General features: G+C 39.8%; 1 protein-coding gene across 7 annotated transcripts in view; it reads right to left on the reverse strand.

The window, feature by feature from the left end:
- nbeal2 (neurobeachin-like 2) overlaps window positions 1-10,144 on the reverse strand; it is a 34,987-nt gene extending 24,843 nt beyond the window's left edge. For 3 of the 7 annotated variants that reach the window (XM_079693458.1, XM_079693459.1, XM_079693455.1), the window contains exons 1-7: window positions 9,649-10,081; window positions 2,725-2,813; window positions 2,396-2,560; window positions 1,772-1,853; window positions 1,318-1,430; window positions 999-1,081; window positions 224-309 (exon numbers count right to left, since the gene is read on the reverse strand). In XM_079693458.1, coding sequence (XP_079549584.1) covers window positions 224-309; window positions 999-1,081; window positions 1,318-1,430; window positions 1,772-1,853; window positions 2,396-2,560; window positions 2,725-2,813; window positions 9,649-9,723 — 693 coding nt within the window. In that variant the 5' untranslated portion in view covers window positions 9,724-10,081. Of the gene's footprint in view, window positions 1-223; window positions 310-998; window positions 1,082-1,317; window positions 1,431-1,771; window positions 1,854-2,395; window positions 2,561-2,724; window positions 2,814-9,648 lie in introns of all 7 variants that reach the window. The other 4 variants (XM_079693454.1, XM_079693453.1, XM_079693456.1 and 1 more) reach the window with 3 other exon arrangements.
- Between the last annotated feature and the right edge of the window lie 1,292 nt (window positions 10,145-11,436).

Genomic DNA, 11,436 nt, shown 5'->3' on the forward strand with positions numbered 1-11,436 from the left:
TTTTGTTTATGTTCATATATAATATTTTTCATTTTGTTTTTGATTGTTAATTCTCTTTTACCACTTTTTAAAAGTATTTTAAGTATTGTATTATACAGTCTGAACACACTTCTGCTTCTGTGATGAAAGAATTTCCTAAATTGAGATCAATAAAGTATCTATCTATCTATCTTGTAGTGTTTCATAATAAAAACTGATGAAGAGGAAAGAAAGGCAAGCAGACCCTTCCTCCGCTGATGATAGCGCCCTGGAGATGGACAAATCTTAGTGTGATGACCTCTGGTAGCTTCTCGCTTTCCTGCAGACTTTCTGTGACATTCAGAACAAGAAACAAAGTTATAAAAAAAAAAAAACTTATTTCACTTATCACTTAACCACAACACAGCAATCATTCATACAGTGCTGTTAAAATAACATGCACATACAGTGTACCTTTTGTATTGTTTGTTATCATAAGGATAATAAATGTCACTTGTCCGTGGTACAATGGCTGAACATGCCCTGCTATGCCACCTCTGTACTTGGGAATTACATGAAAAACAGAAGCTTAGGTATTGCTAATTGGCTAGGTATTGCACAATTAGCTCTCTACAGTTCTAATTAAACGCTGCTATTATGGGATAATCTTCCTAAAATGTGGGCATACTGAAACTTGCCCAGGCTGAGATTTCCCACATGATTTATAGATTACTAACTGATCAAATGGGCTTTTATATTTAGAAACGCTTGGACTCAGGAGATTGAAACTTGATAATTAGATGGTGAATAATTAAAGTGTTCAGCCCAAAGGTCTCACTGGCTGCACTGACCAGTAATCTTTCATTATAATAAACATGGCAGAGATTGTGATTGGGAGAAAACAAAAGGTCAGGGTTTTTCATGTCAAAGATGACAGATTAAAGCTGTGTTTAGGCAGCAGTGGGAACATTTGGATTCTTGTGGTATATGAGGTCTGACAGAGATCAGTGTGGTAGAGCGGACGAAGGGGAGTATCTCACCGTGGAAGAGAGCAGACAGCTCCTCTGGCAAGACCAGCGGGGAGAACTTATACTTGTTCCTCTCCAGCAGGCTCACCTCCTCCCTGTAACACACAAAGCCTCGAGTCACTGCACTGACTCACATCACGCCTAGTCAACGACTGCCAGTAATACTGCTGGCATTATGAGGCTTGACTTCAATTCTTACAAGCAACAAGACAGGGTGTTACACATCACAGAAAGGTTGGGCAAGATGCCAAATGCATCAAACAGTATTTGGGTCTTTGTGTGGCTAAATTCCACCTCCCACACATTCACAAAGTAGGCAGCACACACTCACCCTGCCAGGCCTCTCCTCCACGTCTGATAAGGGTCAAAGAGACTCTCAAACAGCACAAATCCATACTGCACAACCATCTCCAGAGACGACTGCTCCCCTTCGCCCTTCTTAAGCTGTAAAAAAAAAAGTTTGGACACTTACTTTGTAATTCTTCTTCAACACAGATTCATCTTTACCTGTTGTTCGTATAACATACAATAAATACAACACATTCCAGTTCAATGAATAGAAGGTCGACTACACGTCCATTTCTCTTTTCAGTGTAAACAAGTTTGGTTACTTCTGTATAGGCTTAGTGTATCTCTGTTGTATATCACTTTTCTGCACAGAGTGTCTACAAGGGCACCAAATCATCTTTGCATGATTGATATAGTGAGCTCACATTGGAGCTAAGCCCCGTCCTAAATCAATGAAATCTGTTTCCTGCTTGAGGTAAAGTTTATCTTGGCCTTACCTGGCTTAAACAGACATTCAAAAGCTTGATGGTTTCAAAAACAAAACTAGGGGTGTTGTCTGGGTCTATGTTCTCCATATTCCTAGAAGTAGAGAGAAATGTGTGAAATTGAGTGTTAAGGATGAAGCGTACCCAATATAAGACACATACAACGGACGCTCAGAACATCAGGGGGAACATCCTGACACTAAGTTGCAGCCTGTTTTCACAACCTGCTTGCAATTTCTGGAAAAGTTCAAAAACTGTCATACATCCAGTTCCTTATGGCACCATTGCCTCTTTTATTATTAAAACAGAGTTAACATTTAAAATAAGGAAATTGAGAAGGGTTAAGACAAAATGACCTAATTTTACACATTACATACAAACATTTTAGGTACATTTTCAGAATTTAGTCTCATGCCAAGTACATGCCTAAATGTTATTTCATCCCTAAATATATGTCTAACAGGCTGATTTATATTACTTCAAGTAAAACCACAACAAATATGGAAGGAATGAAAAAGAACCTGTAGCTGGAGACTTTTAATTATAAACATCTGTATTTGATTGAACACAGTTCTTCTGTCTAGCTTGTTCATGACCACGATGAAGAAGTGTATACACAGGAGGCTGAGTCCTCACCTGCAGACAATGATGAAGAACTTGATGATGAGCAGGGGGTGAGGGAGGGTGCCGTTGGACTCGGGGGGGTCTGAGAGGTGGTCCGCACTCTCCCATAGCTGTTTACCAAGGAGCACCAGGACCTCCTTGGAAAGCATGGGCACCTCGGAGCTGCACTCCTCCAGCCTGGAGAAGGGAGAGGAGGAGGCAAAGGGCATTGTAATAGGGGCTGCGTTTACACATACCATAAACATGTCAAAATGGTATCTCAAAGAAGGTCGTGTTCATCCTGATACGGGGAATTTAAACTGGTGGGAACTAGAAGTTTGCAAATAACTGTTACTACTCACCTCTGCGATTCCAGTGACTGCACATCAACGAGTCTCTCAAAGGACGCCACAAACGCTTCCAGCCACTGCTGCAGATAACCTACGTCTTTCTGCAGGAGGGAGGAAAGAACACATGAGGCCTTCACGCCTGCACTGTAAATATGTAATGTGAAAAATGTGCACAGCGACACTATAAGTATCAATGGAGCATGTTCTGTGCTTATGCTCGGTTGTTAAGTTGCTGCTCTAAATAGGTTAAGCTTCAAACTGTGACAGACAGAAGCTGAAGACATGGCACTACCCTTGTGACCTGTTTTTGTAACAGGATGTTGCAAAGAGATATCACTCACAGAGGAACACACGCGCCAATTCTTTCCTTTTCATAACAGGGAGGTCAAAAGAAATGTTCCTATCCTTTAAGTCTATCGGTTCAAACATTCCGTAAATTCTGCATATAGCTGTCAACGAACAAAAACAACATCTTACTGTAAGCATGTCATTGTTATACACGAGACATTCCGGCTTTAATGCGTCCTTATAGAATCAATTAAGACTATTTAATGAGAGGATGTTTACACACAGACGGCGTTATCGCAGCTATGATCTGCCTCTGCAGTGCAACATATCCTGCCACTCTTCCCTCCTCACATCAGTCTCTATATCTCACATACACCAAATGTCACTTGGGTCACCAGAGAAACAACTTTAAACTGAATTACTTTGATATTTGTATTTATTCATATAAAGCCAAATGATCCTTTATCAGTTGTGCCTATTAAGACAAGTTAAGCTTCTTCTGGTAACGCAGGGTTTCCAAATACAATTAGAAAAAGACACGACATGCAGACATGTTCCTTGATGTGCTGTGTGATTGAACAACCTGCATATTTTAATTAGCTGAGTATGCACGAAACCACTGCTGCTGATAGTTGAGGCAGCTTCTGCAGTGCCGGGAAGAATGGAACACATGAGTTGTTTCAGACTATCTAACTGACTCATTGTACACAAATAGTATAATGTACAGCAAACAAATATGATATCGCCATAAACTTCCCCATAAGCCAACAATCAAATAGGTCAAACATTATCACTGTGTAGTCTGCTGCATATCGGTTCATCTAAAATCTGCTGCAGTACAAAGAACAGGCATGCATAACTGGAGCTCAATGCATGTTTGATGTGCATAATTGCCACGGCTCCTCTAGAGGAATGGAGATCTAATGCAGTGAATTCTGAAAACATATTGCAACTTTCCAATGCTGCATTAATGTTAAATGTACATTACCAACTGGCATTGACTTATGAGAAAGTCCATCTCTCATTGTATGTGGCTGAGCAGGGTGCCAGGTTCTTGCGAACCCAGTCTCAGGTGAGCCTTCAGTTTATTTCCCAGCCGGCAGTTCAGTAGCTGCACACCACTCTTAAAGTAACACCAGCGTCTGACTCGCCCCTTTCTGCTCTTCCAAATGTTAAACAAGTTACAAGGAAATGACACTCTAACTGTAGCTTATTTCCTTCACTCGTGGCCTCCTTGTCAAACCCCTTCCTCTTTTGGTGCTACTACTATAGTGTGGGCAGATAGAAAGGGAGGCGTCTATAATTTTTTTTTTTTAAACTTCCCACAGAAACAATGAAGCACCGGTTATGTGTACAGGCTTTCAGGGGAACAGAAAGATGTAGACGAGAAACAAAAGTGAATATATGCACAAACTTACTCAAATGGGACTAATTGAAACAATGAAAGTCATAATTAGAGAATACTGTATTTTTAGGTAGGGTAAGCTTAGGTCATATGCCTTCACCCTGTCACTGTAAACATCATTATTGAACAAATAATAATAATAGTATTGAAGTTGTAGACCACACACACACACACACACACACACACACACACACACACACACACACACACACACACACACACACACACACACACACACACACACACACACACACACACACACACACACACACACACACACACACACACACACACACACACACACACACACACACACACACACACACACACACACAGTATAACATCTCTGGCTGTACGGTTTGAAAGCAGGAAACCTAAACGAACAACCTATTGTTTGGTGCCTCCAATATCTTGATAATCAGGTATTCAAAACTTGAGTAGGTGAGGCAAGGACATGGAGACATATTTGAAACACTCCTTCAGCTTTGTTTTACTTTCCATTAATAGATTCAGTAGTTGAAAAGACTGAATCCTCCCTAACATCACTCAGCGTATATGCAAACAGGTTTTTATTAATCTTCCTGTATTAATGATGATGACACCCTGCAGAGTATACACACCACTTATGATTGCATCCACTGCCACTCACAATGACACAGTTATACAATAAACAAAGTTAACAACTCTTTATGAGATGATGACACCATTTTTACACCGACTATGACCAAATTAAGTAAGTAAAGATTGCTTTCAGTATTACGAGAAAGGATTCTTCATTTTTTTCCATTCCCACGCAGGTGTAAGTAACGCTGTGTTGTTTAAGAGCACCCGAGATGCAGAGTTTAACTACAACAGCAACATTTTTCACTTTAAATAGTAAGGGAATCTGGTTTGCCATGAGGAAGTAAAGCAGAGGAATTGTATTAAATATTCAGAAGGAACACAGTGCTTTGCTTTATGTCTGAACCCTGGGCCTAAAATCATCCCTTACTAAATTACACCTCAGGAAAGATACACGTCCTTTGATCTCAGTTCAACTGCTTTCACTGAACCTTGCCCAGCACAGCTAGCTCCAGGATTTGTTCGATAAAGCCACTATTAGACCAGATGTCACAGATCAACCATGAGGTACCGACCCCTATAAACTGTGCCATTTATCCCTGTTTTCTCTGCACACGGCCAAGCAGCTGTGCCGCTCTCTGCTGCTTGGCATTCTGTTCGTTCCAGCTTCCTGCACAAGTGAAAGCAAAGAGCACTTTGATTTTCTTCTGGTTGGCCCCTCTGTTGGTAAACAGGGGAGACGGAGACACATGAGGGAATTCAATACCAGGGCTCGTAGGACTTTAATAGAGAGCTGCAGGGGTGGCTGTTGTTGTTTCACTTCTCATATCGACGGGGATCATGCCACGATCAGAAACTGAGACAAATACACAGTTGGGTGACTGACAGTGTGGCGAGCAAAGCCGGGAAATGTGACTTGTTGTCTATCCAAGCTGAGGGGGTGGTTTCATGGCGGTGTGGATGGTTGGCAGTCGGATTGTCCCTGTGGTCCATCTCTACCGCTACAGGCTTTAATTATTCCCTCTAACCGTCTCTTACACTAATGATGTGAGGATAATCTCACTCTATTCCTCTGCCAGCCTTTCCTCTTACTGTATCCACACTGTTGGGAAGGATACATCTTCGTTTATCACTTTAATCCAGGATTATTACCTCCAGCGGTTCTGTACTTTAACTCAATACGTCTTGGAACAGCTATCTCTAGGCAGTAGGCACACATACAAATCCTTCTTACTTAAAAAGGTGCAGATATCAACCCAAAACAGCCTAAGTGGGTGTCTTTAAATAGCACATTTTCTCTGATTAAAAGTCCAAGTCCCCAAATGATCCTCTGACTTTTAAAATGCAACAAAGATAAATTATGATTCTCACAACTGAGAAGCTTCAACGAGGGACTGTTAAAGTATTTTACTGAAGAGTTAATAAAGCTGTAAAGCCAAAAATCGCAATTTTAATTCAGGATGCGTTTGAAAATATATTTAACCTTCTACCAGGTTATTTAAGAAAAATAACTTCATTCAATCGATTTGTTGTTTCAACTGTTTTCCAAATCTATCATTTATCCAGTAAAATAATTGAACATTTCTAGTTCCTGCTTCTACAATCTGAGTCACTTAATGTTTTCTCACTTTTGTACCATTGTCAACTAAACACAATTGGCTATTTTTGCAGTTAGTTTCAGAACAGACACATTAAGATTAAAAGCACTTCACAATTCATCGTCATTAAATGGATCACAGTTAAGAACTGAACCTAAATTCATCCTCAAAGTAAGAAGTTAAAAGAAAAACACCAGTTTCAACTCTACAACCAGCTTACTGAATAATGACACAACATTGAAATAAACATTTGTTAAAATGCAGTCTAACGGTATTATTATCCAGAAGAATTCCCATCTGGTTTTCTACAGACACGATCTGACAAGTTAAGGTACTCCCTCAGCGATAAGATCACACTCTTTAATTTGTGTTCGTACCAGTAAGGCATGAGCATTTTATTATGGTCTGGAAAGCATTCTCAGATATGAGATAGAAATTGCCAGTAAGTGTGTTTGTAACTCCAGCAGATGAAAGACAATGATGTGCACTGAGCTTTGCTTAGCATGCTATCACCTAACTTAAGACTGCAAAAACCTGATAACCAACAAGCATTTAGTGAGTAAACATTGGTTGTTTACATTGTCAATACAGTTGTATATAGATCAATGTGATGACATAAATGTGTTTATATTGTGTATCCAAACAATAGTGTCTCGACTATAGCAAATAATCAACATTCTTGTCTGTAACACACGCTCTTATCTAAGAAATCTACAATGTATCCATCATTGCCTGTAAGTCTGTTGGTTCAATTTTGCAAAAGATCTATCTCTCTTGGACCGATTTGAGTATAAGACGCTTCTATATCACAATGACTTGCCAGCCCCGAGCCATCGCTGATCTAACAATCTTGCAAGGGGTGTGTGATTTCTTGCACAATCGGAGGAAGCAGAGCTCCTTTATCACCGACAAGCCTGAGCTTGTTATGCTTTCTTATTGCGAATACAGAATGATGTCTGAGGTACTGCATGTACTAAAACATGTTGGAATCAACTGTTAGGATGCTTCGCAGATTTTTGATATAGCATGTCTGAAGAACAAAACAAAGTTCATATTTGAGCAAACATGGACAGATGTTGTCGGGATTTTGCCTGCATACAGAGGCCGATGAATGCAGTAAAAAAAATAATCAAAAGAGAATCAAGAGACATATATATTTACAGCTACCTGGGTTCAAATTCTATAGGACAGGCAGATGATCTCTGAAGTGGCTCTGCTGCCTTTGTGCAGCCTTTGCGCTCTCTGAGTCACATAAGGTGGTGCACTTTAATGTTCAGCTTCATTAAATCCCTTGTTTGTGCCATTCTTCATCACAGCTTGTTAATAAGGGCAGGTCATTTGCAAAAATGCACATCCAAGAGAGCCTGGAAATCTATGTGTCATTCTCTGATGGAAAATGAGTTAAAAAAACAAAAAGAGAGACAGACAGATAGAGACGTCTATCATTTTTGGTTCCTTTATTTTTTAGGGCAACTGATAAAACTTAGAGCCGAGAGGCAGCTAAATAGGAAGTTGTCTCACACATACAACACAGCTGTCAGACTCACCTTTAAGTATCTCCACACACACACACACACACACACACACACACACACACACACACACACACACACACACACACACACACACACACACACACACACACACACACACACACACACACACACACACACACACACACACACACACACACACACACACACACACACACACACACACACACACACACACACACACACACACACACACACACACACACACACATCCATCCATCCATCCATCCATCCATGACATGAGCCACGGATTATTTGTGAAAGTGCATTCAACTCGTTATGTTTATTAAAGTCTCAAAGTGAGTTTGCAGTCACAAGTGCAGTAGCCAAGAGAAGTTGTAACACAGCAGATTACAAACAACCTTCAGATTTCGGAAATGCCCAGAGTGACCACAATGACCACTTTGATAGTAAATGCTGCAAGAGGTGTGTCGCACGGGCATTTAGAGCATTTTGCAGTTCTTCCAGCGTGGCCTTTGGCCCTGTTTAAAGCAATAGCATGGTTTCCTAGATTGGAACTGAGCCAAATCTGTAAATTAAAGCAACATTTAATTATTATATGTAATGAAAAATGTCCTTGTACATGACTAGGCTTTATCTTTGTAAAGAATGTTGCCATTAAGATTCACTGGGATAATAAGAGAGCAGTCTTTATGCCCCAGAGTGAACATACAGTGCATGCAAATTTGAAAGAAGTCTGATCTTGTTTTCTCTTTCCTCAGGCATGGAAGCAGATTGCAAACACATTAAATAGTAATACTTAAGTTATTCACAGCCAAACTGTATTCCTCCATCCGGAGAAGACAATGTCATGAGGGCAACAATATATTTTTACTTTCAGCTAATTGGTCTCCCTATTACAGAGATGTTGGGCCTTAATAACCAAGCAAATAAAAAAAGTTGCAGTTACATCTACAGGGGACAACAGGAAAGACCAAAAATATCACACAAAACTATTGCTTCACTAGGGATAATGCCATCTTAGTTTTCATATACATATTGTTTCTCATTTCTCATTGAAATAGGCAAATACATTAGCCTAACAGGCATAGTGTTGCTGGCACCAACTCAAATGAGAATATAAATTAAGCTTTATAATATTAATCCAATGATGTTTCATGCTTAACTGAGGAAGCGACAATAGCAGGAACAGGAACAGGAAGTAGCCGCAGTGACACCTGCATCGCAGGTACAGGTGCAAACTTAATTAAGTGAGCTAATCCGCTTCGATTAACATATTTACTAAGGGATTTCCATACATTAAATGGCTCAGGGACACAGTCATATGATATGACATGTACTAGTGTGCACAGTGAAGCCTCGACCACTTAGTAAATAGACAGCTGCTGTTCAAACAGGCGTTAAATAAGCCACTTCCTTATGTAGCCTAACCGTTTAAACAAACGTCAGAAACATTATACACGTCTGCAGTAGTTCACACACATCAACATGATATTGTTTCCATACATAACTTCACGCAGAGGACCTGCTGCAACAGGTGTCTCCGTCAGGTCTTCCGCACTTCACTCACCTTTGTGTAATACAACATCCACAGCTCGTGCAGTCTTTCCTTCGATGCCATCCCGCCGCCTTTGGCGTTGCTCATATCCCTTATATTATTAAATCATTAAACTGGTAAGCATGGTTACAGCAAGCGCTGTTTGAAGTTGTTTCCTAAAGGCAGCAGGACGCAGCACGCTCCTGGGAACCATTATTCAGGCACAATAATCCACGCAAAAGTGCTTTCTGTCTCGACGAGCAAAGTTATCAGAGTGGCATGAAAAAGAAAAACATGACAGTCTGTGTATCCACGGTGCGATCGCAGTCGAAATTAAACAACCAGGAACAAAAATGCGTGGAAATTCATGCCTGGAGGAACACCCATGTCCGCGTTTAAAGCGAGCTTGTTGCCGTATGATTCCTGTTGGAGAGAGTTTCCACGGAAGCGACAGATGCCATCCGCTCAACACCAAGAAACGACTGTGGGTTCAGTCATCAGAGTCCTGTGATGAGCACATTATCATCAACTAGTGTCTGACTGTGAACAATACTGAAGAGTTGACTGTGGATCATGCTCGCAGGTAGGCAGATATTCTTAAAGACACACGCACACATAAACACAACATTAAACTACCTGACAAAGGTACGTTGAAGTCTTGCTGCATGCATTAATAAAACGTTTTTTCTATATGGTAATCATCAAAAAATAAATAAATGTACACACTATTTTTATTAATATGCTACAGTAATTACGACATAATAGAAGTTGAACACCTCAGTGCAAGGGACCATAGCTTTCTGAATGAAAAAAACCTTGTTGTGCAATTTCTGCAGAATGAGGATCAAGCTGTGTCTTTGCAAATCAGGCAAGAATTAGTGCTGATAAAATACAGACATGAACACACAAATACACATACACACATACACAAGTGAACTTTAGACTGTATCAACTAGGCTACCAATGATGGTTCCTGCTGCATTAGTTGACTGTATGAAATAACTATTGCTTGTATTTTTGTCTCATATTCCTGATGAAAACTGTTAATCAAAACGCTGAGAGACCGGTACCATTGATTTATACTGAAAGTAAAATATATGAATATATTCAAACTATTACTTTAATTAATAATGAAAAAGTAGAAGGTCTACAGGTGGTGCTTGGCTTAACTCCCTAAGTTGTAAAACACAGTTCTCTGGAAAAAAGCATATCTAATTATCAATTGAGTTTAACTTCACATGGCTGAAATATACTTAGTATAAAGACTTCTATAAATTCTATACATTTTTAAAAGACTTTGCAAGAGTAGTAAGGCCCAACCATTGAATGCTGTTGGGTGATTTTTCTCCAAGTCTAACAACGTATAATATTTTACCAGTTTATACTAATGCCTATGTTAAATATGACAAGCATATGCCATTTTTTATGTATCCTGTAAAGTATCAGTTGCTTGATATTGTACAAAAGCATAACATGAACTTTATCTCTAGACACGAGGTGTGTTTGTTGTTCAGAGTGTTTACAGTAGGCCTATAGACAACTTCTCCTATTATCTATGGTACCATATATTTAATATATAACAACAGTTTATTTGTCTATTATTGAGCCATTAACATGTATCACAAATTGATTATTTTGCTATTAGTGTAATGTTCTTTAACCTTGTTAGCACCTTTTGTCACACACTTGGTCATTAGGAGGATGGATACCATGAAGCTTGGGACAGCTGTATTACCATGGGGATGGCCTACATTCCTATCCAGGACCTGACAGTGGGACCATCAACAGGCGGGATAGTGTGCCAGTGTATGTCCCCTCAAT

The sequence above is a fragment of the Notothenia rossii genome, assembly GCF_949606895.1.
Source record: "Notothenia rossii genome assembly, chromosome: 7".
NCBI lineage: Eukaryota > Metazoa > Chordata > Actinopteri > Perciformes > Nototheniidae > Notothenia > Notothenia rossii.